Genomic DNA, 27,106 nt, shown 5'->3' on the forward strand with positions numbered 1-27,106 from the left:
TGAACCGTAAAGGCATTCTTTTCCTACATGATAATGCTATAGGCCTCATGTCACGCGTGTGACCTCTGACACAATTCAGACCCTTGGATGGGAATCTCTTTTGCACCCTCCTTATTCTCCTGACATTAGCTTTTCTGACTATCACCTATTTTAAGCCTAGATAATCATCTGCGAAATCGACAGTTCAGAAATAGAGAGACTATGGAAACAGAGTTAGAGAAGTTTTTCAACTCTAAAGATCGTGACTTTTTTAAAAATGGAATTTATAAGCTTGTTTCCCATTGGGAAAAAATTATTGAATGTGAGGGTGGTTATTTTGATGAATAAGTTGTGTTATTTCCTATACATTTTTATGTTTGTTTTCTTTCAACAAAAAACGACAAAACTTTTGGTTACCTGATACTTTATTTTTTTATGACAGATTTCTTAAAAACTAAAATATGGTTGATGAAATTATAATATGAACTGATTCTGACAAAAATTATGATACATTATTGAATCTCTCTCTCTCTCTTCTTTCTTTCTGAAAAACAAAAATGCTGATACTAATAATTTTAACATACATATAAGTTAAATACGAGTTAAACACGTATATATATAATTGTGGAAAATCATCTTCCTAACATCAGGAATTTTCAGGAATTATCAGGAATTTTCTAACTGTTTAGCAATAAAAGAATAATTCTGATAACTCCAATTGTAGGAAAATTATAAGTTTTTAATAATAAGAATTACATTATTATTTGTTACTTTCATTCTTAGTCATTAAAATAGCTATAGTAAAAAATAATCTATAGAAATTTGTACATTAGTATAGAAATTTAGGTTAGTAACTTTCTCCATCATGTCATCAGGCTGCAATTTGAAAAAATTGTAGACCTAGTAGACCTATAAGTTCCCACTGTTGCTGTCGTCCATCCTTAATCTCAAGAACAGAGTTAGATAGACAAAATCAGAATTGAAAGCTTAGGGACAGGAGGCTCCAATTAACTATATATGAACCTTTGATGCAAACTAGAAGTCACATTATTTCAATTCAAAAATTTTCCCCTGAAAGGAGTTTGATAGACGACCAGCATGACTCCATTGGTAAAGAAAAAGTATGATGTACAGGGGCAAGCCAATTACTAATTTGAAGTGGAGAGCATATATTTTAAATTAAATAAATGAAAAATATGATTAAAAATTGCAACCCAGCATTATGACAATGTTTTTTTTATTTAATTTTATAATGTCTGATAGTTAAAAGAAAAAAAATGCTTAATGCACAAAATTTTCATTCTTATTCATTATTATTTTATAATTTTTTTATTTACATATGTTAAATTACTTTTAGAAATTGTTCATGTATAATATTGGGATTATAAGAAGATTGTAAAAAAAATTACACAAACATATTGTACAAATATCAAACACAGTATAATAGAAGATATATGGATGATTAATCAGCAAATTTTGTAACATTTTCTTTTCAGATGATGCTGTAAGATTAATTCTAAAGATAATGATTTAATATGGAGAATAAGCATTTTTTAGACTTACTAATCATGAAACAAACTGAAATGTTTGTAGTTCATAATTTACTGAAAAGAAATATGTAGATCCAAATATGTTCTAATTAGAAATGAACCGATACCTATCTGATACCGATATATTAGCATATTTGAATGCTCTCAGTATACAGTAATACCTCAGTTTTTGTTGACTTTGGTTATCGTTGGTTTCAGTTTTTGTTGATTTTTTCCATGAAAAATTTGTCTCAGATTTTGTCAGCGTGCCCACATGACTTCCCTGCTAATTTTGCAAAAACAAAGAGCGACCCACGCCTTCTCCTGCTCAGTGTGGCATTGTTTCTCGTTGTGTGAGCGTTACTCTGCATGTCTAGCCAAATAATTCCATTGCTTTCCTTTCCTTTTAGCTCCATCATGGGGCCAAAGAAAATTTCCAGAGCCAGCAGCCCTTCAAAGAGGAAGGCCGAGAACATGATTGACTTGAAAAAAATCATCGAAAAATACTAGAGCGGCATTAAGATTGCTGAAATCGGCCGCATGTACGGGAAGTCGCCATCTACGATAAGTTCCATTGTGGCAAAAAAGAAAGCAATAAAGAAGGCTAATGTAGCAAAAGGCGTGAAGGTGCCAACGAAACAGATCACAAACAGTCGAAGATGTCGAACAGTCGTTATTGATTTGGATAAATAAAAAACAGTTAGATGACGATTCTGTTTCAGAGACCATCATGTTAGTCTTTTATATTCATTTCTTGTTGTTTTTAGTATTAAATACTATACTTGTTCTTTATAAAATGTGTTTTTGGTATGTATTTGGGAGTTTCTAGAACGAATTAATTGGATTTACATTGATTCTTATGGAAATAAATGCCTTGGTTTTCGTCAGTTTCGGATTTTGCCGATTGTTTTCAGATGGATTATCAACGAAAACTGAGGTATCACTGTAGTTCTATATATTCAAAATATCAGTTTATTTTATAAACTGATATTCTGAATACATATTAGCAGAATTCAGTATTGTGTCATCTCAGGTTCTGATGCTTTCAAAGGATTCAATAAAATATAAACTAAGGTCTAACAGTATTCAGCTGTTTAATACAGAGTTTGATTGTACACTGAGGCTAAAACAGAATTAAATAATATATCCTAAGATGTTATGAGAGGAAAAGTTAGGTTGGTCTGAACTATTTGGTATTAATAACATATTAAAAGAAAGAGAGCAAAAAATTGAATTTAAAAATAATAGAAAAAAGACGAATATAGTATTTTGAATATTTATGAAATAATAAATTTAACATTGACTATTTATAAAAAATTATTGGTTTATGCAATTTTGTTAACAGATGCATTGAGAACTAAGAAAATGAAAATATGAGATATGGGACATTATATCATTAGCCCAAAAGAATTTGTATGAGAGCGTAGAGAGAAGAGGTTTGTGTACATTGTTGATGGAAAAAATGATAGCAAAAACATAAAGTTTAAATAGCAAACAAAATTATCAAAAGAATTTTAGGTTTTTTTTATTAAAATTCAAATGAAATTAATTTTTAAAATATTTTAGGTTTAGTTATAAATGTTTATAAATAAGATTTTAAATTATTTTTATTTCTATATAAATAAATAGGAAGATATGATTTTGGATATACTTGGTCTGGCTCATCAGTATGGTTTTGTCGAACTGGAAACATCTATTTCTGAATATCTGAAAGCAATTTTGAACATTCGTAATGTTTGTATGATATATGATACAGCAAATTTATTCCATTTATCATCATTGGCAGAAGTATGCTGCTGTTTTGTCGATAAACATGCCCAAGAAATTATTCAACATGAATCATTTTTATCATTATCGTCAGTAAGTAGAATTTTCTTAATTTTAACTATAATTTAATAAATAAATGAAAATATATCAATTAACTTCTTTCAAATAAAATTTTTAATGCTTTTATTTAATTAAATTTAAAAAAATTTCAACTACACATATGTATGCTTTCATTAGAATTTAAAATATAAATTGCTGTGATTACAATGAATACCAAAGTAATTGCAATTGAATTATTTTGTTAGGATACAAGAAGGCCAGGTATTCATGTGTTTGATGTAATAGACATATGATCTGAATTCAAGTTTATGAAAAATAGTTAAAAGATGGTGTTTGTTTTTGTGAAATACAGATAATGGACAAGACAAGTTAGAAAGCATCTAAAACAATGATAATTATGACTAAAATTGACAGTTGACTTTTCAGAAACAACCAGTTGTGCTGAAAAAATACAGAAGCACATTGGCAAATGTAGTGAAATTACATTTGTGGAAATGATAATATTACATTAAAATCTAAATCTAACTCAATTAGCCAAGATTTATATATAAACTAATATTAATACTCTTAACTTGTATCATCATTATCATCATCATCGTCGTTGTTTCATTTGCAACTAATATAAATGCTGATTTTTGGATGTACATATATTTATTTTGATGTAAAAAAATGATTTCAACTAGTATATATAATATATATATATATATATATATAACAGATTCTCAAATTAAAAATTTTTAGTTAATAAATTATACATACATCTGAATTTAAATGTATTGGTTTGTTTGGAAAGTTCGTAGCGATTTTTAAGAGAAATAAAAGAAATTGTTTTAAAACTGAAAATATACTTTTATTTTATTATGTATGCGCCATTGTTTTTAATGACGTGTTGCCATCTATGGGGGAACTTCACGATACCCTCTTCGTAGAACTCTCCAGTTTTTCCCGCGATAAACTGATCCACGTGGTATTTGCAAGCTTTCAAAGTATCAAAGTTTTTATCACGAAGGGAATTTTGCAGAGAACGGAACAAATGGTAGTCCGACGGGGCAAAGTCGAGTGAGTAAGGGGGGTAGGGTAAAACATCCCAGCCTAGTTCCAATAATTTTTAGTGTGTTTGTAAAGATGTGTGCAGTCTGGCATTACCTTGATGAAACGCAATGCCTTTTCTGTTGGCCAATTCCAGATGTTTTCCTTCAATTGCCATCTTCAGTTAATTCAATTGGAAACAATACTTATCAGAATCAATTGTTTGATTCTGTGGAAGAAGCTTGTAGTACAGGATTCCTTTCCAATCCCACCAGACAGTGAGCATGACTTTCTTTGGATGAAGACCGGCCTTTGGAGTTTTTAATGGTGGTTCATTTTTTTTACCCCATGATTGTTTTCAGCTGATGTTATAAATGATCCACTTTTCATCACCTATCACAAAATGCTTCAGAAAAGGGTCATTTTCATTTTATCTTTCAAGAGAATCACAAATGGAGATGTGATCCAGTAAGTTCTTTTCCGTTAAGTTGTGAGGTATCCAAATGTTGTAATGATTCACATATCCGAGCTTCTTTAGATGTTGAAATACAGTACTGTTTGATGACTTCACTATGTCTGCAATCTCTCAAGTTGTGTAATGAGGGTTTTCATCCAATAATGCTTTGATCTGGTCTTCTTCAATAACAGGAGGTCTTCCTGAGCGAGGAGCATCTTCAAGGCTGAAATTACCCATTTTAAATTTTGCAAACCACTTTCAAACAGTTGATTCTGCTACAGCACTCCCACCATAAACATCACATATCTTTTTTGCTGTTTGTACAGCATTTTTGCCTTTACAAAAAAAAGAAAAGAAACAAGTGTCGATAATGCATGTTGTTCACATCCATTTTTGCAATGAGACAAATTAAATGCTATTTGAATAATCTTAACAGTTTTTGTAACGGATGCGAATCAAGGTCATTTATCGTAATATTCATTGGTTTGTACAATTTTAATCATTTTCACATCAATCGGTGTCTCAACTGTCAGCTATCAAAAATTACTACAAAGTTTCTGAACAACCCAATATATATATAGCAAAAAGGTGTAGATAAAAAAAAAATCAGGAGACTTCCAATTAGATCTTTTTATTATTATTATTATTATTATTATTAAAATTGAGTAAATTAGCATTACAACTGAATAAACTTATGTTTATTATTCTATAGTTGTATTTTAAAGCAATTTATTTGTAAATTATAAACATCATCTGAATTGCTCACTGCAATAGTAATTTAGATCATGCATCGTGTTAAATTAGATTTAATACTTTTTAATAGGTAGAATTGAATTGCTATTAAGAAATTTTCAATATGTAAAGTCATTTTTATAGACTGTTTTGCAGTTTTATATATAACATATCATAACATGTTTGACTGTCATTAATAAATATCAAATTTTGATGTCTTTTTATTTAAAAAATTCGTAATTTAAATTATTTTTGGATTGTATTAGCATCATTTGTAAGAATGCAATCATAAGTGTTTATATATATACTTTGTAAATTCAGAGTAGGAATATAAATATGTATAATAGGAATTAACATTGCCAAATTTAGCTTTTAAATAAATATTTTTCAAAAAACAAAAAATTTCTTTCTAATGTGGAATTTTAACATTCCAGAAATTGTGTGTAATTGAGGCATATAGTTTCAGAGATGGCTAATTCAATCTTTTAATTCCTTGATCTTATGTATGCTTTTTTTGTTCTTTTCAATGATAATTGTTATGAAATTCTAAACCAGCCATAAAACAGAAAGAAGAAATGAAAATTGGAGGTTAGTTTCAAAATCAGCCACACATCCCATATGTTCTAGACCCAGAAAAAGTGGAGTTGGTTATTTTTGAAACTGTATGCCTCAATTTATAGATTATTTTCAAAATAAGTTTGTTTTTTGTTTTAAATTTTTTTGTATAACTTTAATAAAAAATACAGTTTATTATATTTTGTGTTATATGATTGATTACAGATTTAATAAATTTACAGATAATTTAAACAAGAACATTATATTAATTTTTCAGTTAAATTATTAAATACGTGATTGACTAAAAATATAATTAATGTTAATATATTATGGTATTTCTTTCCAATATAATACTGGCTGTCAGAATAGGAACAAAGAACAGTAGAGCATCGATTATCCGACCCCCGATCAACTGTCTCATCGGTTAACCGACCACGTTCTAGTCGGCAAATTCAAATGTCCGCTAGTGATGTGGCGCTACAATATTTGGCTATGTCTTGGCTACGATTTTTAATAATACAATAGTGGCGATTATTATTATTAAAAAAATTTAGTTAGGCTTAACATCGATGAAAATTCAACGCAAAGTAGGTTAATAGCGATATACTAATTACATGGGATATACTAATAATGTATTTTTTCGTACTTTTCGGTTATCCGTTTTTTCAGTTATCCGACCAACCCCAGTCTCTAATTGAGTTGGATAATCGATGCTCTACTGTAATACATTTTATTGAAAGTTTCATAATTATAAATGTTTTTTTTTTAGATCTAGTCTTATGAAATATTTTTAATATAAGAAAACATTCTAAACATTTAATACATGTGTATTATAAAACTTTTTATGACATTAAAATTAAATAAATTACAGGTACTCCTCACTTTACGACCTGTCTGCTTAATGACCACTCGCACTTACGTCCAATCGAGTTTCGACCTGCAATTCGGGGAATCCCCTTCCTCAGCTTGAGTGTTGTTCAGTGGCGAATGGTGACATGCGCACTAAGCGTACTATAATAGGCTTGCATGTACTATAATAGGCAAATAACATACTATAGTAGTCTTTTTATGAATAAATTTGAAGTTTGTTGCATAATTTGGATAATTTTACAACGATCCTATATTCCCGGCGCAAGCTCCTCGCTTATTGACCAATTCGCTTGACAACGTAGTCGTCGGAACGGAACTCGGTCGTAAAGTGAGGAGTACCTGTAATTATAAAATATTTATAAAAATAAATTAGAATCACTTTTATTCTTACTGCCTTTCAATAATTAAAAAAAGTATAAGAATTTTGTTTGTACATTATATTGCAAATGAGAATTTTGAACACCTAATATTTTGTTTTTTCAATGATATATTTTTAGGCTGCAGTAAAAGAAATGATAAGTAGGGATTCATTTTGTGCACCAGAAGTTGATATTTTTCGAGCTGTCTATAATTGGACACAACATAACTCTGGAATAGAACCACAGGAAATTTTATCTTGTGTTAGGTTACCCTTAATGACATTACAAGATCTTTTGAATATTGTGCGTCCAACTGGATTGGTTAAAGCAGATATTATTCTCGATGCAATAAAATCTCGAACTGAAAGCCGTGATACTGATCTGAAATATAGAGGCTATTTAAGTAAGTTTAATTTGAAATTTTATTTATAAAATTTGATTTGATTAATGTATAATCATAAATAATAATAAAGATATCATTTTTTTTCTAATATAGTTATGTAAATGTAGATCTACTTATATGTGTATTATATAAGTATCCCTCATATAACACTGTAGTTACATTCCAAAAAGTGTCATGTTATGATCAATCTATAAAAACAAAAAACAGTGACAGTCTTAAGGGCTAAAGTCTGTAAACAACAACAACATCCAGATGATAGGAAAGATAGTGCAATTTTTTTTTTTCCTTGTCCTATCAATATTCTAAAATCTGTGGGCAAATTTGAGATAACGTGTGCTTACTTGAATAAAAACAAATATAGAATAATGAATATTAATTCATATGCCTCTATGACCTTACTTTCTATTTGTTATATATTTTGTCTACGAGGACTTATCCTATTAATAAGACTTATTGCACTGGTGTTTTGGCTTTAGCAATCGAGGAAAACCTTATTCAAAGAAACTAAACAATCTTTATTGATTACCTTGTATTATATCTGTACACACTTTACACATTTTCTTTGTGTTTTTGACCTTCAGGTCCCTCCTCAGCAGGTTTACAAAAACATGGTGCCAAAATAAATTTATAAAAATTAAAATAATATATAACAAATTTTCCCAACAATAATATATAACTTACAATTTTCTTTTTATCAATTACTTTGATATGTAAGTAAATACACAAAAGAATTCCTTTAACTATGTCATAGAACCTGTATAAAGGTAAAAACAGTTATCAAATATAATGCTCTAAAATTCACAGTATACCGATTACCCGACAAATGACAAAAGATTACTTACAATTTTTCCATTAAATCAATACACTGAAAAATTTTTCATTAAAAATTTCTCTGAAAAATTCTAAAAATTTTTCAGTGTATTGATTTAATGGAAAAATTGTAAGTAATCTTTTGTCATTTGTCGGGTAATCGGTATACTGTGAATTTTAGAGCATTATATTTGATAAGTGTTTTTACCTTTATACAACAAATAGAATAATGAAGTTTACACTTAAAAATTGTGAAATTTTGTGCAGAGGATTTCCAAAACTGTATTAAAGCGAAACTGGAAGTAATGTTGTATGGGGGATATCTTAATTTTTAAACTGTGTTACAGCGAAACCATGTTGTTTAAGTATCAGGGTGTACAAGGGATACCTGTATATTGAAATATTACATTGTATTGATAATGATATGTAGTTATTATTTATTATAATTACATACATATTTTAAAATTCTTTATATATAAAAGTCAGTTTAAATTTAATTTAAAAAAAAAAATTAGCATATTACATCTGAGTATTAATTTCATTGAGATATTTTTTAAGTTAATTATTTATGAGGTAAATGATACACATGAAGTTTTATGTAATCTAACAGTAATTTATTGAAATAGACAAATATTTACTTACATTTATACAATTTTTTTAATGACCTAATCATAGTTACATCAGAAATCTGGTTTGATATGTAAGTATTAATACTGAATATGAAAGCTAAATTGATCAGAAGTGTCAGCAACATTTGTAAAATGATTAAAAAATGTTTTTTATTAGTATATATATTTAAATCTTTGTTAGAAGCCAGGGGTTACAGTTTAATACTGTTAACTAATCGGTCAACTAAAGGAATTATGAATCGATTTATGTAAACTCTCTCTCTCTCGGTAATTAGAGGTATAAGTAGTTAGCTATTCGATTATGTAAACTCTCTCTCTCGGTAATTAGAAGTATAAGTAGACATCAGACCTGTGAGGTCCGCTCACATGGTCAGTGGATGGCTTTTGTTTGTTTTATCAAGTGGTGAAGGGGTTGCGAGTAAGTCGATAGGTGTTCGTCTCAGAAGAATTCAATTCGAAACCAATTAAACAAAACAACAAGTTTAATATTATCAAGAATTTGATGATTACATATAGACTACTACATTAGAATACATCTAGGTAGGATTAACATGTTTTGTCTATGATATCGAAGAGAATCGAATAGCTAAATACTTATACCTCTAATTACCGAGAGAGAGAGTTTACATAAATTGGTTCATAATTCCTCTAGTTGATTGATGTCTTCTGATATCGTCGAGGCAGGGTCAACGTATGGTAAGGAGACCCTTCGGTAGAGATGGGAGCCAAGAGGATTGATGGACAGGGCCTTTTCTATCTATTTCTGAGGGTGAAGTCCTCTCCGAGATGCGATGTTTCCCTCTTTTATTTCATAATCCCCTCCAGTCAATGTTTAAGTTATTTTCATGTGACAGGATGCTAATGATGACTCGACTTAACAGATGTTCATCAAAAATATGCGATAACATCTTGCCAAAGGAAGTTGAGAGTTGAACAAGAAGGTTTATTTCCCTTTTCTCCTATCCACGAAATTACAAAGATGTGTCATTTTAATGCAAAAATAATATTTTAATTTAATTCTCAATAAAATATCCTTTATTCTATGACTCCAGAAATCACATTTTACATACATATAAACAATTTTATTACAAGGAAAGGATATATATTTATATGTTATATATATATACTAGCAGATAAGTCCGGGTATAAATTACCATGAAGGTACTTTGTGAAGCAGTGAAGAGTGCAAATTGAACAGATATTCTTTTTGCTTAGGGACAGGAAACAGAATGTTCAAATTTGAAATGTGTAGATTAGTATTTTTTTCAGGAAATTGTTCAGTAACAAAAATCTGTAATGTGAGAAATAAACAAAACATGTATCAAAGAATGATGAATTTGAAAATAAAATTTATAATACTTTACATACAATATTGTGTGTTTTTCTGAATGGAGAGTATACATTGTTACCAGTTCCTACCCTATAGCATCTTACATACAGTTTATCATGAGAAAACATTCTTTTTGTAATTGTAGGCCAACAGCTTTCTATGTTTGTCCTGGTAGTAACTCATCTTGAATTCTTTCTATTTAGCATTGCATGTAAATATAATAAATAGATCAGGTTGACCATAAGTGTGAAAATACGTCAATGTATCTTGTATTTTCCATAAGATGCAATGACATTTTCTCATGCATGTAACATGGGCTGCCCACAAAATGTGATGGAAGAATGTAAAGTTGACCAAACTCTCCTCCAGCTACGTCATTGTTGATTTCATCTCTTAAATGTATTAATATAAATGTATTACATCTTAATTCTTTCTGATGAGTTCTGATATAATATAATCTTTTTTGGAAAATGGAGTATGGATTATGGAAAACTATTATTACAACAATTGGATATAATAATTGATTACTTACATATTTTCTTTTATTACATAACAGATAATTAGAGATTAAGAAATGACTAAATCAAGTGATTTTACTATATTCGTTTACATTTTATCTCCAAAAACATATCAGGAATGTGTTTCTATGTTGGTTGCATCCTTTTTGTATAAATTTTTTTATTTATGTATTTTAAAAATTTTCTTTCCAATAGATAGTACTACATGTTAAGTCAGCAAATCAAATGTAGACAGAAATTCAATTGATATTTTGGGGGTGGGATGTACGACATTATCTACATTAGAAGTATGTGAACGTAACTGGCAAGTTTTGTAGTAATTGGTCTAACAGTCTACAAATGCATAGTGAACAAACAAACAAACATTATCATTTATGTATAGATATATATAATTGATTTTGAATTAAATTATACTGAATTTGAATTATATTAAATTTAATATAATTTTTCCTTCTTAGTTCCCGAAGAAAATGTGGCCTCTCCTAAGCATGGAGCAAGAGTACTTCACGGTGAAATGAAATCAGCTTTGCTTGATGGTGATGTTCACAATTATGATATGGAAAGAGGATTTACTCGACATCCCATTGATGACAATAACGGCCAAGGCATTTTAGTTAAATTAGGAATGCAGTGCATAATCAATCATATGCGAATGTTATTATGGGACAGAGATATGAGGTATGTGTTTTTGTTTGTTTTAAAAGTCTTCTTCCACATTTAAATAGATTTTGATGAGCTATAAACTGCAATGGTCTTTAAATAACTATACATAATTACGGTCAACTCGAAATTAAAATGCACAATTTTTTTTCTTGAATATTTCAGTCCAATTTATGAAATTTGATTTATACTAGTTTTATGGAGTAGGATGTGTTTTTTTTTTTTTTTTGAGTTATTTCACTGGATTGATTTAAAAAAATAGAATACCCTGTATAGCAAAAATGCTTAATGAAATATACTAGTTAAATTTGAATTGTTATTATACATAATGATTATGTGTAACTATAAATTATTAATTTTAAATCCTGTTTTCATAGATCATACGCATACTACATAGAAGTTTCAATGGATCAGAAAGATTGGATACGAGTAGTAGATCACACACGATATCTTTGTCACTCATGGCAAAATCTTTATTTTGATGAACGTGTTGTTAAGTAAGGCATATATTAATTGATTTTGTTTGTTTGATGTAAGATATATTTGCATTTACAGTAGACCCCCCCTAAAACACAGTAGATATGTTCCATGTTATATGAATCTGTGTTGTACGAGTCACTTAGATTTTACAAATACATGAGCTGTTCACAGCCCAAAATGATTAACTTACTTGTTATATTTAAAATAACTTTCTTTAGTAATCAGGCGTAAGGCACTACATGACAACAATTTTTATGGCCGTTGAATAATAAATGTTTTTTTTTTTTCACAAGAAAACTCAACTTTCCTGCGTAAACTGTCCATGTATATGCATACTGCTGGACGGCAGTCATCCACTCAGCATCCTCGCTATGGTGGTAGCTCTCAAGTAGGTCTGCTGCTTGTCCACTATTGGTCCAGATTTGACCTTTCCTGTCAAGACACAAGTCGGCCATGACAGTCTGTCTCATTCTTTTACCGTGTTATACGAGCCTCTTTTAGTATGTTATACGAACACGATCACAATTTTCCACCATGTTATATGAATCCGTTTTATATGAACCAGTGTTGTAGGGGGGTCTACTGTATAAAATAAATATTTAAATATAAGATTCACTATTTTATTATTTGAATAAGTATTTTATAGTTGTATATACTATAAACACTTATTTTATATTTATCAAATAAAATTATTTCATAAAATATAGTTAATTCAAACTGATATTCTATTGTTATGTTTTTGAATTAAGTTGTTGTTAATTTATATATTGTGTACACAAGTAGTGTTGATATAAATCAAAAGATACCTAATAAGATCTTATGGTGTTGATAGAAATTTAAGGTTTAAGAGTTACAAAGCTTAATCAATTAATATTTTTTTCTGATAAAGTAAAATTAAGTGTTTATATTTATACTGATAACCAAAATTATTGTTACTAAACTTAATTCAACAGTATATTAACTTACACTGTTCTTAACTATACTAACTTGTATTTAACTATTATAAATGAAAATATATGATGCAATCAAAAAGAAACAAGGCTGTTTTCACTGTTTAGTGAAAGTGCAATGTATGGTCTTTTTGCCATCAAGGATCACTACTACTAACATTTGAGCATTTATCTGCCAAGTAGTGTGGAGTTTTTCAAACAGGAATGCTTGCTCAAGCAGTTTTGTAATGCTGTGTTAGTGTCATTCTGCAATTTGAGAATGAACTTGAAAATTGAGCAAGGATCAAACATTAAGTTTTGCATTAACTTTAAATTTGGAAAATCTGCCACAGAGACTCTTGAAATGCTTTGGGTGGCCTATGGAAACTAAGCCACAGCAACATTTTAATCTCCAAGACTCAAGAAGTCAAGGACAGTCAAAAGTGTGACAAAAGTATGTTAGTTTTTTAAATCATAAGGTTGGATGGACACTGATCAATAAAAATATATTTATACAAAATGTTTTCGTGTAAACATGCTTAAAACTTTTTTTAGTGATTTAAATATACTCCATCACACATTGATCAAACAAAATACAAAAACATGATAAATCAGGATTAAACACTTATCAACAAAATATTTTGCCTAAATACATTTTTGTCTGATTTGTGTACATTGAAATATCTTAGTATCTAGCAAAATGTCTTTATTCAATTCAAAATTTATTCGTAATATGGCAGTAGCCAGTTACAGAGGATGTTTTTGACAACAATCACTTGTTATTAATGTTAAAAAATACACTAGCAACACAAGTCGAACCAAGCATTATATTCCACATTTAGTTACCAATTATAAATATTTTAATAACATCAAATTAAAGTCATTTCAACCTATACTACAACTTGTAACTTTCTTCATACACATGGTTCTATAACATACAATACCATTAATTTATGTTACTTATGTATTCAATGAATTTGTTACATTAAAAATTTGTGGGCATGTTTATATAGTCTATAAATTATATCTATCTTGGCTGTATGGAATATTTCATACATTGCTCTTTTATCAGTGCACCTTGTTAACATATGCAAGTCAAGATTGTGTGCTAGTTCCTTTGCATCTTTACAGCCACAAAACATGTGAAATTTTGAAATTATTTTTGGCATCTTGGGTAGATACTCTTAGAAAACTCAATGAAATTATTATTAATTAATATTAATTCTTTGTTTATTCTAAGTTGTATGAAAAATCTTTTAACATTAAACGCCAGGTTAGTTAACATGTAGTTATTAATAAATGGATACTCAAGAATTATGTTATACCAATCAGTTTTCTCTCTTTTGCATATGTCTTCTATGTCTTGTGATAAAGAGATTTCGAGCACATTTTGAATCAACATTTGGAAATGTTGTTCACTTATTTCGGTACATCTAGGAATATTTTAATAGAATATCCAAAACGCTTTAAAATTTGTGCAATTTGTGACACCCAGTTTTTGCTTTGTACTTTAATCAAAGATTTTCGATACAATTGGTATAATAATACAGTTGAAAGATTTTGAGCGTCTCTTATTTTAAATAAAAATTTCATGTATCTTCTTATAAAAGTAGCACTCAATCTAAACCTGCTTAATTCCAGTCTTAACACGCTACCCGGTGTGTTGTAATCCAGCAAAAAAATCTTGCGTACAAACCTATTTTGGATCACTTCTAATTTTTGAAAGTTCGTAAGGCTCCAAATTGGGGCCGCATAACCAATGGAATTCATTATTATAGAGTTAAACAGCCGGAAATGAACTTGGATGTTCTTTATCTTTGCCCTGAAAAACAATCTAACCATATTATTTATTAAAGTATTTACTTCGGCGGTGGCTTTTTTGTACTGTTTATCGAAGGATAAATTGGGTGTCAAAATGATACTGTTTTCACGTTTTAACACCACCTCATTTTCTTTACTTAGATTAACAATCCAGGTTTCCGTGAAGCCACATATCGTTTGAATTTTTATATACACTTTTACTGACTTTCTATGGATTTTCCCCCGGAGACCTTGTATATTCCAAAAACTAATAAATAATTTGTCTCTAACGTTATTAGTATATCTTATAAATGCAAAATTATTATTGCTAACATCATTGACTCTATCATCCAGACTTATGATAGAGTTTTGAACCAATTGTAAATTATTACCAATTGAATCAGAATTAGATGTAATACACCTTATTTCCCCTTCCTTATCTTTGCAGTCGAACATCTCCTAAAAAATGATTTAATTGGATGATCTTATTTGAGGCAATATCGTACGTATATACTAAGTTATCTTTTATGTAATAATCATCTCGTACTATTATTTTTTCCTTGTTTAACTTTTCTAGTTTAATTCTGGCCTGTAAATGTTTTTTCCTTATCCTCGATCTCCTACATAAATCGGCAGTAAAAATTATTTTTTTCTCATTCTCACCAACTAAATTCGGTTTCGTTCTCCAAAATTCTTTAAGAATTAAATTCCTTATATTTACAGACTCTAGGATTACTTTAACAATAGGTTTATTATTACTGTTATTTAATTTAATTAATTCTTCTATTTCAACATTTTTTAATTCTAATTCGTTATTAATAAATGAATTTATTTCTTGTAAATAATCTGGTGTTGCGAATGGATAATTTATAATAATTATATTCTTTTTAGTCTTTTCATTTGCTAATTTGTCAAACTCAAATTCGAACATACCTTTGAGATGGTCATTAGTTTCCGATTTTTTATCCAATTCTTGTAGCTTATATCTAATTTCCGTCAATTCCTCTTTATAACACTTATATTCTTCTTTCAATATATTTACCTCAGATTTAATCGATTGAATCTCGATATTTAACCGACAAAAATTATCCTGGATTAACTCGTAAATAGATTGCAATGTATATGGAGATTTAACTGCAGTTTGTAATTCCGGTTCATTTACTGGTTCAAAATAATCATGAATTGTTGGTTCTTTCGTGAATACAGACGGTTGTTTACTCTCTTCTTCTATTTGGTGATAATCTATACTTAAAATTTCTACTTGTTGGTTATCTTTCTCCTCGTCCTTGGAGCTTTTCTTCCGAGGTCTCCCACGCCCCTTCTTTTGCATATCCTGATGACTTATTTGTTGTGGGGAACGAGGGAGAGGACCTGGATTGGGCTCAACTCCAGCAATTATTAACAATATTATAATCAAATCCAAGGATAAACCATTCGCCAATTTCTCTATTTTTCCGTCGAACATATTCCTCTTCCTTTAACACAATTGTATTTTAGTATACTAAGTATCAGCTACTTTCAAAAGTTCACTCTCACACCAGACGAGCAACTCACATCCCCCAAAATGTCTTTATACAAAGACATGTTTATCCAAGGGAAGTAGTCCCTCATTAGACCTGATTATACAAATTTAAGTATGCTTAAATCTGTCAGATGTGCAATGAAAAAATAAGTGATGCGCAATAAATGCAATAAAAAATGGAGGTTCATGACTTCATTTTCAAGATATGAAGTTGTTTCAGGAGCGTGCACAACAAAGTAATATTGCACGAATTGCATGACTTTGCTGCTAGCATGTCTTCTATGGGTTTAGCTATAGACTGTAGTTTGTTCTCAAAATTTAATGGGTTGATTTTGATAAAATTTTGCTATTGTTTACTAATTGCAGTGAGGAATCCAAAAATGTAATGAAGATCCATTTAAATGTAAAAAAATAGGGATTGAGGGGTTTTCGATATACAAAGACGTTAAATTGACCATGCTATCTGATACTACTGAGCATGCCTAATGGAATTTAGGTTGTCTCCTAAACACTATAAAGTGCAGACACGCAGACACTTGGTAATCTTCATCTTAAGTTTATTTCAGTTGAATTTAGGTCTTAGGGGTCAAAAATAAAAACAGTATTTTGTGTGCCTAACAGAAAATAGGTGCAAAAAATGAACAAAACGCAAGAACAAAGTAATTGATGATGATTGCTTTGTTCTTGGATCGCTTCTCTGTGTCGGCCAGTGCAAGGATTATGTCTGCCATGGATGACAGGTACAGTACAAGGATCATTACTCCTGTGGCTGACAGATACAAAGATTCTCTCTTTTGTGGCAGCAAGTGCAAAGTTCACCTGTCTGTGTCTGTGAGGTATAAGGATCACCTCTTATACCTCATAGACACCTTATACCTTAACAGATGCAGGGATTGTTTGTTTCTTTCCTGGTCCATTTCAATTCTATCGTGATACGACAAAGTTGTGTGATGTCCTAGTATATATATATATTACTAGGACATTTAAAAAAAATTTTTTTAATGTTATAGTATATTTTATTACATAATTTTATATTAGTCTTTTGTTTTTATATTATTTATAGTTGATTTTAATTGAACTCTTATAAAGATTTTAAAATTAGTTTTAATAATTAATTATCATTAAGATAATTTAAGATTTCTAATTCAAAGGTGTCATTAGAGAATTTGCATTATCACACTACTAACAAGAAAAACAATATTAATTTTGAAGTACTTGTTTTTGTTAAATTTGCTGAAATGTCAGCATATGACACTATCATCTTTAATCTTAATAATAGTGGCTCAATCTAGTTTACTTTAATCATTTCGTTAGAAATCTGATATGCATACAAAATTCATTGAAATAGTTTAAATTGTATTAGATTCCAGACCATCTCGTAACTTAAACTTGATTCCTATTAGAACCGAACTTAGTATAAAAGAAGAAATACAGTTTGATTTCATAAACTAAACTGCATTTAAAACAAGTTTTTTGCAATTGCAAGAAACAGTCCTTAGGATTTAGAAATTTGAGAATTTTGAAATATCCAGCATATCAAAATTTTCTATTGAATTCGACTTTCCTCAAATGCAAAATAATGTATATTCTTGAATTTTTCATCATTTTAGAAGGTGTCTTGGCAGTTGTGGTTTTCATTATATGCTATAAAACAAAAGATTGTTAATGTAATAATAATAATAATAATAATTGAAACTATGTTTTAATCTATGGTATTACAGTTGTAGATTTTAATTTTATTTGTTCTATTAGTTAAATTATTTTATTTAGTATATAAATAAATAGTATGTTACTTATTAATTAAGTTTCGATTATATTTTAGATATATTCGAATTGTTGGCACTCACAATACAGTTAATAGGGTTTTTCACGTTGTGGCGTTTGAATGCATGTACACAAACAAATTTTTCAGGCTGGAGAAAGGTCTGATAGGTTAGTTGAAATCATACTTTTATAAAACTAATTTAATTAGAAATAATGTTTTAAAATTAATTACATTATAATGATTAAAATTTTCGATATTTTATCTAGTTCCTAATCATAATGTGGCTACTATAGCATCCAGTGCTTGCGTCATTGAAGGTGTCAGTCGTAGTAGGAATGCACTTATTAATGGCGATACAGAAAATTACGATTGGGATTCAGGTTATACTTGTCACCAATTAGGAAGTGGAGCAATAGTTATTCAGTTAGCACAACCATACATGATTGACTCTATGAGGTAATCATTTTAATTTTTAAATAATAAGCATATAAAAATAAAATTGTTAATATTTTTCTACTTTATTCTATTTTTTTTACTGACATGATCTGACAGTAATAATGTAAATTTAAGTAGACAAATTAATTTTCTTCATAACATATATAATATAATATATAAAAATATATAAACTGCAATATGAGAAACTGAGAAAATATAATATAAATTGCATTCCAGTTTAAAGAAGAAAACAAATTCTTAACCACCATTATTTAAACCATTATGCATCCAGTTCTATAAGAATAGAAACAATAATTGCTCTCTAGTAATGAGCATCCTCTAATAGACAGTGCAACTGCAAGCTGAAAAAGTTAGAGGACTACTTATTGGAATAAATATACTGTGTTTGTAAGCACATACATACCATAGACATTTGGTTTTAATCAGGCAAATTGGTTATTCGTTATAAAAATTGTAAAATGTATAGATTTTAATGAAATTAAAAGTTGTTTGTAAAAAATCTCAGACTGCTTGAAATATGGAAAATCTCCTTAACCAATGAAAAGTGATAATACTAAAACATTGAAGATGATAAAAGGTAACTGCTAAGTGATAGTTTAATTGCAGCTTTTAAAATATCCATGCTAACAGTTATCACTAATTCATTGTTGAAGTTTGTAAAGTTCAGCCATATACAGTATTTGAACTCTCTGTACCTAGAATTCACACCTTATATACAGAATGAATGATGCTCTTTAATAATTGCAATAGTTAAATCAAACAATTCTGATATTAGGAATTTTTCAAATATAAATTTTGAAAATTATGTTAGTGAAAGTGGAAAGTAGCAGGCCTTTTCATTCCCAACCCCTATTTGCATTTGTTTCAGTGGGAATTGTGCCTTATTACATTGAGCATTTTAGTAAGATTTAAGACAAAATTTCAATGCAGTCTTCAATGTTTTTTTTCACAGTTCATTACAGTAGGTTTATTGTTTTACTTTTCATTGTTGTTCTGTTTTTATACAGTAATATTTCAATACAAAAATATATAATAATATGCATTTTTATTGTTTGTTGCATATTAGAGAAAATGTAGTTTCTGTACAATTCATAATTCCTTCTTACATAAACTTATTTTTTGAATTATTGCTACAAACATAGGTTTTAATGACCTCATTAAATATTTATTAGTAAAATAATTGGAATCTGTAGTGTTTAATTTCGTGCTAAAATTATGGATTAGTAGGTAAGTAGGTTTGCAGTGTTTTAATGTTAAACAAATAAACACCAACAAAACCTGATAATATAAGTAACAACACACCCAACAGCCGTAAGTGAACGGGTTAATTTTAGTAGTGCCATCTCTTGCGCAAACTAACAATTAGAATAATTTAATTTAGAATAAACTGGAAGAAAAGAAAAGTCGGAGATTCTTCTTTTCTTCCAGTTTATTCTAAATTAAATTATTCTAATTGTTAGTTTGCGCAAGAGATGGCACTACTAAAATTAACCCGTTCACTTACGGCTGTTGAGTGTGTTGTTTTAATGTTATTTGGGGAAGTGATTGGGTTCTTCAGATGGATCAGGAATAAATTAGAATTTTTTTCCATAAGAAATAATGCAAAACATTTCAGAATATTCAAATTATTTTCAAGTATGCATTACATTTCAGCAATAGAGTATGACTATATTTAGATGGTTTTTCCAAAAGTCAACAGTTTACATCCGTTATCCTATAGTTGTAATTTTTTTATCTTTGATATTCAATAAAATAATATATCATTTTTGTAAGGAATGACAGTTAGCATTGAAAATATAGTTCTTGTAGTTCTATACTGTTACTGTAATTCCAGGATATCTTGTGAAAATAAAAGCATCAACTATAAAGCTTGCTTATGTTCGGTTGAATTAAAAACAGACCTTTTAAACATTTGCAATACACATATTTTAAGAAAATTTGTAATTTTTTAGGCATCTTAGAATTCACATATTATATACAGGGTTAGTGAGAAATAAGTTTCCCAATTCAGAGAGCTCTGGAGTGTGTTCTACTGCTTGAAATGAGACAAAATTTGGACTACAGATAATTCAGATGATGCACTTGATATTTCTTAAATTAAAAAAAAAAATATAGTACAAAAATCCGTCGATAGGTGGTACTGGAGCGCACAGAAATATTGAATATGCATGCACATATAAATGTTGAATATGTAGTGCTAAAACTGCTCAATATGTCCGCCTCCATTTTGAACAATGTGCTCTAATCGCAAAATCGTACTAAGATAGCATTTCACAAATGCATGATTAATCAGCCGTTATTTTCCTACAGCTTCGCCTCCTCGCTCACCGGATATCACCCCTTGCAACTTTTGGTTATGGGGTTTTCTGAAGGACAATGATTACTGTAGAAGACCTGAGATCTGAAGGACAGCATCCGGCATCATGTTCTGGATATTCCGGCAGACTCACTGCATTCAGCTGTGGAAAATATGGTTTTGCAGTTAGAGTACATTGTTCAAAATGAAGAACATATTGAGCAATTTTAGTACTACACTACGTATTCAACATTTATATGTGCACGCATATTCATAATTTCTGTATGATTCAGTGCCATCTATCCCTCTATCGACGGATTTTGTACAATTTTTTTTTATTTAAGAAATGTCAAGCGCATCATTTGAATTATCTAGTCCAAATTTTGTCTCATTTCAAACAGTAGAACGCACTCCAAGAGCTGTCTGAAGTGGGAAACTTATTTCTTGCTAACCCTGTATTTGTAGAAAATCTGAAAATGGAGCAAAAACTAAATTTATTTTTGAAAATGCTAATTGATATTTGGCTGTAATCCTTACAATGATTTATTTTAAATTTAACATGTAGAGTTAAAAGATTATTTTTTAGTTTAAAAAATGAAAGTATGATTAAATGTGAAAAGCTTATAAAAGGGAGAAATAAACAAAATATAACATATTGAAAAAATTTGGCAGGATTTTTTAGAAAGATCTCCATTTCATATGATGATGATGACTGTCACACAAGACCATAAATACAACAAATTACAGAAAGGACATCTTAAAAGACACAACATTTACATATAATACTTGTCATTCACATGATGATACAACACATCACTTTAGATTGCAAGCTTTTAACACAAATTGATTACTTGCCTCCAAATAGCAAATATAATACATCAAAAGCTTGCTCAAAAACATACTACAAATACACTTCAGAAAGTCATAGAAAACAACCACAAAATATATTATGACTGTGCCATACTCAGATAGATAAAACAATTCATCATAACAGACTAGACACCACATTTATTGACAAACAAACAAATCACATACATTACAGACATAGTTGTTTTCAGCTCCCACAACACATGAAATATATACACTGAAAATATTACTCAGAACTCATCTATGAAATAGTGTCTGTGGAGAATGGATGAGGTGTTTTGCCAATAGTTCTTTCTTGTACCGGCATCATATCATGTGAATTACGCAAAAGTCTAGAAACATTAGGACTTTACAATAGCACATACATCACACTATAGAAGGTTGTCATACTAAACACATGTCAGAAATTCTTAAACAGATACATACAGATATGAACAGCATGTAAACAAAATATTTGATTTTTGTATTTATATCTTGACTGGTATAGCACTAGGCACCATATATATGCTGTATAGGATACATTCCATCAACACCATAATAACAAAAAGAAAGTTTGAGTTTCGATTTTAGTTTACAATGCAATTATTTTTCGTAAGTCAAGAAATACATTATATACTTATAATAATTAAATTTCAAATTTGATTAACTATTATACTGTATAACTAACATTTATTTTTAAAATGTAAAATAACCTTCTGTTCTTTTTCCTTTTGTTAAATTTTTAATATAATTTCATATTTAATAGACTTTTATTATGGGATTGTGATGATAGAAGTTACAGTTATTATGTTGAAGTATCTATAGACCAACAACATTGGACTATGGTTGCTGATAAACAAAGTGAAAAGTGCAAGTAAGTAATGTTTTTAAAACTAAATAATCCATAAGTCATAGTGAAATACTTATTATTTTGTATAAAACATTCTGTGCAATATAAAAAAATGCTTTTATGTAAATCATCATCTCTAGATATAAATATAATTTATCTTTGGATATTGTATCTTAGATAACTATTGTTATATCTGAGTTTTTTCATCTATAACTTTAATTCTTTTAAATAATTAGCAGTTGTTTTTATTTCTTCTCTTCTATTGTCCAGTGTTTCTTATAATCTTTATTTCTTCTGATTGGCATTACTCTATAATACAATCAGGAACTGTACACTTATTCTGATTTTTCTATTGTAAAAGATAAGTAATACAAAAACTTATTACATTACTATACCAAACTCAAATAATACACATAATAAATTCTTCGGAAACTTCAGTCAGGCATATTACATAGAATATGATATGTAGTAGGGCTCTTTCTTGGTATTTGGAAAAGGCAACTATTATCTCAATTTTAAAATCATATTGAGATTTACAGCATGTAGATAATAATTTTAAAACTTTTGTAATTGATTATTATGATAGTTGGAGCAACAAGAATTGTATACTTCTAATTAAAATGATATATCACATTGGTCAGTTTGCAGTTTATATATTGTTAAGACTGAGAAGTAATTCAAAGCACTTAAGAAAATTGCAGAACTTGAGAAAAGAGCTGTCCTATCATTGCAAACATTAAAGGTGTAATATAATGTCGATAAGCAATGGATATTTTTACATCTAGATCGTTATTTGTATAATTGAAGTGGAACATTATGTTTATGTGGTATTTTAAAATTTCTGAGGTCAATGAATAAAATTAAAGTTTTCCCCCCCCTCTGCTTATTTACATTATTTTACACCTTTAATGTTCGCAATGATAGAACAGCTCTTTTCTCAAGTTTGCAATTCACAAGCTATTTTCAGAAGATTGATTCCCTTCAGAGATGATTTTAGGCACATTGATATCACCTTTTCAGTGGTACACAACAGCTAGTATGTATAATACACAATATGGATGATGCAAATACACTATAAGAATAAACAATGTGACCAACTGAGCATGGATTGTAGGGTACAGTACAGTAGATTAGTATTTTTGAAATAATTAGAGATGATTAAATAAAACAAGATTTATAATTTTTTTATGCAAAAGTTCTCCCTATGATGAATCTGTATTTTTACAGTATAATTTAGCTTAGATCCAAATATCGGCTTTCAAAAATTCTGTAATTGTATCTGTTTACAAGATAATGATCCAGATTTTCAACTCTAATAAGATTTGTTGATCATAAATTTCTGGGTTTAATCTTTGACAATAACTTTAATTGAAAAAAATATTTTAATTATCTGTATTGTTTATTATTGCACCACTCAATTTGTTCTTTCTCTCTTTGAAAATGGAGAATGGTAAAATGCATACAGAAAGACAATTTTGCTACATTTTGGGTAATTTACCTATATGGGTAAACAGAGATAAAGACAAATTACTCATAATTGAAGCAACCCGTAACTGAATTAATATAAACTGTCACAAGGAATTTCAAATTGAACTGGCAACTTATTACATTATTCCCAGAACTACTATAACCTTAATATTTTACATTAGTCCTTACGCCATTTTATGAAACTAGAGAATTTTCAAAATGTTCATGAAAGAAAAAATCAAATAAAACAGTCATTCATTCGCTTTACAAAGTTTCTTTATCAAAGCTTACAGTTTAAAACTATCTCAAGGAAGAAATTAGTCAATTATTTTCATTCAAAAACCAATTGGCTCTAAATCATAGAAGGAAAAGCATGTTAATACAAAAATAAATCATTCTTAATAAATCTTTTATTAAATGAATGAATAAATTTTGAATATTCAGTGGATTATTTAGTTTAACGTTTTCAATAGAAATTGGTTTAGCACAATAAAGACTAAAACCTTGTGATTTATGAGGATCTAAATTTACATAAAGATTTACATAAAAGTTAAGAGCAATAAACATATATATAAATATATGTATTTCCTTGAAGGTAATTTTTATCATTTTCGTTAAAATGAATTATAATAAAATAGATAAATATGCATTATAGATTTTCTTAGAATTCCAAACAGAATTGATATGGATGTATGTCATTCTTTAAAGGTAAGCAATTCTAATTGAGCATGCTCAAAATTCTAAGAGAGTAGCAATAAATGGTATATAATAAAAGAAATTGATGAATGGATATCATATCTAATCACAAAGTTCAAATAATATACATTATGTCGTTTTCATTAAAATGTAGTCCTTTTTAATAAACAGATTTTTGAATAATGCTACATTTTTAAAATTATTTTCAAATAGAATTTCTTTTAATATGTGTCTTACAGATCTTGGCAGACTATATGCTTTGCTCCAAGACCAGTGGTATTTATACGGATTGTTGGCACTCATAATACAGCAAACGAGGTAATTAATTGTCTGTTAAATTTTAAACATGAATTGCAGCAGTACGATGTATTGTACGTTGTGATTTTAGGTATTTCACTGTGTTCACTTCGAATGTCCTGCACAGACGTCTGCCGCGTCGACTCCCCCCTTACAGGAAACTCCAGAAGATCCGACGACATGTGATGAAAATGTCGAAGATGTAATGAACATTATTCCTGCCTGTTAAAACTCAGCAAAAATTTTCGAACATTGCATAATTATACAATTATTTTTATTTTCTAGGAATGCACAAAATATTCTCCAACTTCACCATTCTGTCACATTTAAACCTAAACCATTTTTATACAAAAAAAAAAAATTACTGTAAATTAAAATATTTTAGGATTCTGTGGTAGATTTTATATATAAAAAGAAAAAAATTTAGTTAAGTGGCATACGAAATCGAAACTGTTTTTATCTTTATACTTATACAGTGTCATATTTGTTTGTTTACAATGTTTTTCGAATTACTCAGTCTTTAGAATGAAACTATTTATTTTGAATAGACTCACTCGTATTAAGATTCTTCAGATTTACAAACCAAGTTTGCTTCTGTTGCGTACTGTACAATACTTGTGAAAAATGTACGAAGGTGTTATTTTAGATATTGATGTAAAAAAAAGTAAGTCCATTTTTCTCTCTTTTTTTTTCTTCTCTCTCTCTTTTGGACAAAATATTTTAATTTTTAAATATTTCTACAATTCTTGTTGTTGATATATTAATTTTGATTCTCTAAATTCAGTGTTATTAATGTTCAAAACATTCTTTTCTGTCAAATATTTTTAAAAAAGTAATATATATATACACTGTATGTACACAGACATAGATTAATATATGCAAAAAAAAGTGTAACAATGTACAAATGTTTGTTAATTTATTCTTTCTTCACAGCAAGTGTAAAAATTGCTCTTTATTGTTCATTCTAAATGTTTTAATTATGTACGTTAAAGATGTGCAATATTTTAATCTTTTTTTTAAAAAAAATTTTTTAATATGAATTTCGATTGCGTTTGGAAGTAGTTTTGTGTAAAGAATTTGAATCCCGAACTTAATAATTGTTGTAAAGTACAATAGCATAGTTTTACTTCCGATGTAATAGTAGGCGACAGTTGATTGTAAAACATAAATTTCATCAAAAAATAATAATAATAATTTAAATTTCCAATCATATTTTTTAATGTTGTAATTTATTAATTTGTAATCTGTGATAATTTTTTTTCCTCATATTTTGTTCATAAAATTTATTAAATGCTTTATTGTTGTATAAATTATAACAGTAAGTATTTATTGAAAATATTTTTAAAACGTGTAAAAAAATATAATTAAAAATATTATTTTTTCATTCATTTACATATAATCTTTTGATTACTTTATATCGTATGTCTAATAATAGGTTAATAGGTACAGTTTATTAATATATTTTGTATAAAACAAAATAAAGAATAGAATTAAAAATAAGAAAGTGTTGTTATTTAAGATACAGTATTGCTAAAATTTAGATTTTATGCACAAGTATTTGATTTTTAAATTTCAAGATATGATGATGATCTAAAAATTGGTTTGTTGTGTTTTCTGGTCTAAATGACTTGTAGCAAGTATACTAGATGCAGCCATTCTTTGCACAGAGGGGTCCCACATTAGCAAGAGTGCCAGATTACTGAGTGTGTATAGGTCTAGAGGTGATGAGTGACGTAACCCGTTAGGCTTCAGTGCTGATTCTTTTTGGAAGCAGGAGAGCAAATAATACAATGCACTGATGTGCAATACTAGAGGCATTCCAGGTCCTCAAGAATGGTAAAATTTCATCTTATCATTCTGGACGAGCAGGAATCAAATTTGGATGACCCTAAGAATTTTTCGGCGGTAGTAAAATCCAAATATTTTGGGCTTTCCATCAATACTTGGCCGTTCCTGTTGTGGTTCTGGCCAAATTCAAGAGGACTCATAAAATAAAAGAAAAACCTTCTGGCACA

The 27,106-nt window shown here is 28.8% G+C and overlaps 1 protein-coding gene across 2 annotated transcripts in view; it reads left to right on the plus strand.

Moving 5' to 3' along the window:
• Positions 1-26,547, plus strand: part of LOC136975310 (BTB/POZ domain-containing protein 9-like) — a 39,551-nt gene extending 13,004 nt beyond the window's left edge. The window contains exons 3-12 of one of the 2 annotated variants that reach the window (XM_067270363.1): positions 3,138-3,368; positions 7,476-7,740; positions 11,486-11,705; positions 12,065-12,184; positions 18,241-18,350; positions 18,450-18,639; positions 22,548-22,655; positions 25,034-25,112; positions 25,183-25,293; positions 25,377-26,546. In XM_067270363.1, the coding sequence (XP_067126464.1) occupies positions 3,138-3,368; positions 7,476-7,740; positions 11,486-11,705; positions 12,065-12,184; positions 18,241-18,350; positions 18,450-18,639; positions 22,548-22,655; positions 25,034-25,112; positions 25,183-25,293; positions 25,377-25,421 (1,479 nt within the window). In that variant the 3' untranslated portion in view covers positions 25,422-26,546. Of the gene's footprint in view, positions 1-3,137; positions 3,369-7,475; positions 7,741-11,485; positions 11,706-12,064; positions 12,185-18,240; positions 18,351-18,449; positions 18,640-22,547; positions 22,656-25,033; positions 25,113-25,182; positions 25,294-25,376 lie in introns of both variants that reach the window. The other variant, XM_067270364.1, reaches the window with a different exon arrangement.
• The last annotated feature ends 559 nt before the right edge of the window (positions 26,548-27,106 follow it).

Source organism: Centruroides vittatus, unplaced genomic scaffold, assembly GCF_030686945.1.
Source record: "Centruroides vittatus isolate TY-2023 unplaced genomic scaffold, ASM3068694v2 contig_370, whole genome shotgun sequence".
Taxonomy (NCBI): Eukaryota; Metazoa; Arthropoda; class Arachnida; order Scorpiones; family Buthidae; genus Centruroides; species Centruroides vittatus.